The 4327-nt window shown below is 33.1% G+C and overlaps 1 protein-coding gene across 1 annotated transcript in view; it reads right to left on the bottom strand.

Annotated features, from left to right (window-relative positions):
- LOC106319842 (gibberellin 2-beta-dioxygenase 7) overlaps positions 1-2980 on the bottom strand; it is a 6966-nt gene extending 3986 nt beyond the window's left edge. Inside the window, exons 1-3 of the mRNA XM_013758243.1 lie at positions 2482-2980; positions 840-1161; positions 6-183 (exon numbers count right to left, since the gene is read on the bottom strand). Coding sequence (XP_013613697.1) covers positions 6-183; positions 840-1161; positions 2482-2927 — 946 coding nt within the window. The 5' untranslated portion in view covers positions 2928-2980. The remainder of the gene's footprint in view (positions 1-5; positions 184-839; positions 1162-2481) is intronic.
- Between the last annotated feature and the right edge of the window lie 1347 nt (positions 2981-4327).

The following is a 4327-nucleotide window of genomic DNA, read 5'->3' on the forward strand; positions in this document are numbered from 1 at the left end:
ATCACGTTCACTCTGCTCTTTGTACTCTCTGAAACTGAATCTTCTATACTTCTTCGGATTCCCAGAGCATTCAATCTCTGTTTCCTGATAGGGACATACGAAGAATGCTATCGACAACCTCTCCACGTTTGCTGGAGTTATCACTCTATGTCTAACGCTCTGGTACACTCCATTACTCAGTGCCTATAGCGCATGCATAAGATAATTAGTTAGATTTTAGCATGATTAATTACCTAATTGTAAGAACAAAAGTCAAGTGATTCAAAATCTATTAGATTACTTATAAAAAACATCTATTAGATTTTGGATTAGTAGTGTTAAGTTTTAGGGACCAGAATCTTACATATAACTTTATGTCCACAACTCCAAAAACACTTTTTTAAAGAGTTAGGGTTTCCCCTGAATGGCTGAATGTTTTCGTATGATCCAGATGATTCATATTGAAACTACTTGGTAAAGGATTTTTTTAATCACAACTTACTTAGTAAATTCATTCTTTGTTTCCCTTGGAATTAGTTAAAAATACTGTTGTAACTAGATTCAAAGAATATATGAATAAATCAATTTTTGATATGTGATAACAGAAGAATTGAAAACGCAAACCTTTCTTTTTCATTCTATGTACTTATATATCTCGCATAACATTCTATTATCATATATTATATACTAAACCAGATAACTTCGTTTATAGTTTGATATGTACTTTTAGACTTCTGTAGTCTTAGTCATTGGGTTGCGAATTAGTCATAAATAATTTAAAAGCTTAGAACTAAGTAAACGATTTTTAAACGAGACAACATGTAACCTTATAAACTTTGATAATCAATGATTAAAGTTACCTGAAACATGTCACCAATGTTCACAGTGAGAGCCTCCGAGCAAGGTTTTACGCCAATCCATTGTTCATTTTTCTTCAATTCTAGTCCTCCGATTTGATCTTGAGCGAGTATGGTGATGAAACTTGTATCGGTATGAGGAACCAAACCAAACACTTGCGAACCAAAAACACAAGGGTGATACTTGTTAAGTCTTAGAAAGCTGTTTTGTAGTGCAAAAATATTCTCGAAATACTTCGAGTTCACTTTCACTTGATTCCCCAGTATTTCGCATATCATGTGTGCCACTCGAGCTACCTCTTGCACATACATTGCAACTGTTGTTCTGTAAAAAAAGGATAAAATAAAATAAAATATTGAATATTTCTTCATTTATATGATTGTATAATAATGATATGATGTTGTATTTATGTGTATCTTTAACAACCGACCGATCTATATATATAGAATGTTATCAAAGTTTTCTATAACTGTAAAATAATGATGAGTGTTGCTATGTATATATACTACTAGATAGACGCTTGTGACTATGAACCTTGATCTTCCAAAGAACCTCAAAATTTCATTCCAAGAAATTAAAGTATGTCCATTTACCTATACCAAATTTCATAAAAAGGTTACAAAAAATCTCAACGAGTTACTGTGACTTGCTAAGAATTTTGTCCTGAAACGAAATCACTATTTGAAATTCAATAATTAAAAGTAAACACAATTCAAGAACTAGGGTTTCATCATACGACAGATCTCAAATCAAATAAAGTAGTTTGAAACCTGAAGTTGTTGCCATCATCAGAAAAACTTAAGATCTCAGCAAGAGTGATGTGAAACGCTTCAGAAAAGGAGTACTGAGTCGGGGAAGTTGCGTTAAGGTATCCGGATCCGGATCCTTATCCAGCGGATCCATAATTTTACTATCCTTATCTGGATCCGAAGTTCTCGGATATCCGGGTATCGGATATCCTTCTAAAAATTGCAATATCCAGCGGATATCCGGATCTGGATTTGGATCCTTAAAATAAATAAAAAATAATATTAACATATATAAAATATTAACAATAATTTAAAAATAAAAAAATATATAATGTTTTTAATTATTTTGATGTATAATATTACAAAATTTACATATAATTTATATATACTATTATAAAAATGAAAATATATTAAATAAAATTAATTTTTATATATAGATATTACTATTTTTGAAATAGTTATTAATAAAACTTACGGATCCGGATATCCGGACTAAAAAATTAAGATATCCGGATCCGGATCCGGCTTTGACGGATCCAACATTTTACTATCCGGATCCGGATTCGTCCCCTCCGGATATCCGAATTTTCGGATCGAATCCGGATCGAATCTCGTTGCTATGTATATATACTACTAGATAGACGCTTGTGACTATGAATCTTGATCTTCCAAAGAACCTCAAAATTTCATTCTAAAAAATTAAAGTATGTCCATTTACCTATACCAAATTTCATAAAAAGGTTACAAAAAATCTCAACGAGTTACTGTGACTTGCTAAGAATTTTGTCCTGAAACGAAATCACTATTTGAAATTCAATAATTAAAAATAAACACAATTCAAGAACTAGGGTTTCATCATACGACAGATCTCAAATCAAATAAAGTAGTTTGAAACCTGAAGTTGTTGCCATCATCAGAAAAACTTAAGATCTCAGCAAGAGTGATGTGAAACGCTTCAGAAAAGGAGTACTGAGTAGGGGAAGTTGCGTTAGGGTTTCCCCACCGATAACAATTCTTTGATGTGTCCGAAAACTTTTCTCGGACTTTCACATTAAAGGATCGGTCAAAGAGTTTCTTGGCTTCACGAAACATCATCTCAAATACTTCTTTGGGAATCCCATGGTTCACAACTTGAAAGAACCCCCACTCTTTTGCTGCATCAACCATTTGTTTCACACATCTTTTGCGCTTGACCTCCTCGCCATTAGTAAGATGGCTAAGATCGATCACCGGAAGCTTTACACCTGAGGTTTGGACGGTTGGTTCATCACTAGTTGATCTCGGAAAGGAGCTTCCAAAATTGGAAGAGAAATGTGTCTCAAAGGGAGGTCGAGAAGCCATGTAAAGCTATGGTTGGGAAGAAATGAAATTTGAGAGGTGGTTCTTTTCAACGATTCTTATCTTTTCCTTTATATCGATATATGAGGGAAAAACCCTTGCCCTCTATATATATAAAATTTCATGTGTGTCGCTGTCAAATCTTCTGTAGACGGAGCAAATTATTAAAGATCATGTACTGTAAGAGAAATGATTAGATACCATTTAGGGCTGGTACATAATATCAACATGTGCGTTTTCAAGAGAAGAACGTTGAAAAATATGTCTATATAATACTAAAGAAAAGTAGCTTAATTAGAGAACATATTACTCTGTTATAAGACGTAGATTTAGCGTTTGATATTTTCACCTTGTTGTGGGTTTAATAAAATTTCACAAAAAACATACATCACGCATTAAATGTCACAATAATACACAGCTATATATGTCGTGAAAAATACGAAGCAAATATATTATAATTTATATGGTGCATAAGCTCATACCTACGTGACATACCTACCGTTCAGACAAACATAACTATAAGTGACCTTCCTAATCATTTTCTAGATAGAGAAATATAAATATAATGGGCCTGCATAAAGAAAAAGGAAAATGTTTAATTAAATATATAATGGACTCCATAAATATTTGATGGTCGATGTGTCTTGACCAAGTCCATGGTGAGTTGGTGAATGGTGACTCTATGGACTATCCAGTGCCGGCCCTTGGCATGTGCACAAGGTGCTTATGCACAGGGTCTCAAAAAAAAATTAGAAATTTTTAGGAAGAATTTAGGGTCTTCTTCTTACAGATTTAAGGGCCCTATTTAACAATTATTTTTTGGTCTTGTAAAAATAAAAAAAAATTGCACAGGGTCTGTAAAAAACATGAGCCGGGCCTGGGACTATCGTTAAGACTCGATCGAGCAATAATGATAGTTTCTCAAGCTAAACCACATGGTTATGTCTCTTTCTCTTTCAGCCCTTACAATAGTTTTTTTTTTCTTTTATCAAAAAATCCCGAGAAAACTCTTGAAAGACTTAACAAGCATGTGTGAATTTATATTAATTTTTGACCCAAATATGATAAATATTTTAGTATGAATGAAGAGTTCGTACGTTTAATCTCCGTACCACATAAAACACATATAAATAACATTCTCATTGGAGTTTTCTTTTGTAAAACCATTCTTATTTAATAAATAAGTACTATTACGTTTCAGCTGAATTAAATGAAACACATTTTTTTTTAACACAAATGAACACACACAAACAAAAGCAATTAATGGTAGGCCTGGAACGGATCGGGTATCTAGGCAATTTTAAGGTATCCAGATCCGGATCCTTATCCAGCGAATCCATAATTTTACTATCCTTGTCTGGATCCGGGGTTCTCGGATATCCGGGTGTTGGATATCCTTCTAA

Source organism: Brassica oleracea, unplaced genomic scaffold (assembly GCF_000695525.1).
Source record: "Brassica oleracea var. oleracea cultivar TO1000 unplaced genomic scaffold, BOL UnpScaffold00640, whole genome shotgun sequence".
NCBI classification, from domain to species: Eukaryota; Viridiplantae; Streptophyta; class Magnoliopsida; order Brassicales; family Brassicaceae; genus Brassica; species Brassica oleracea.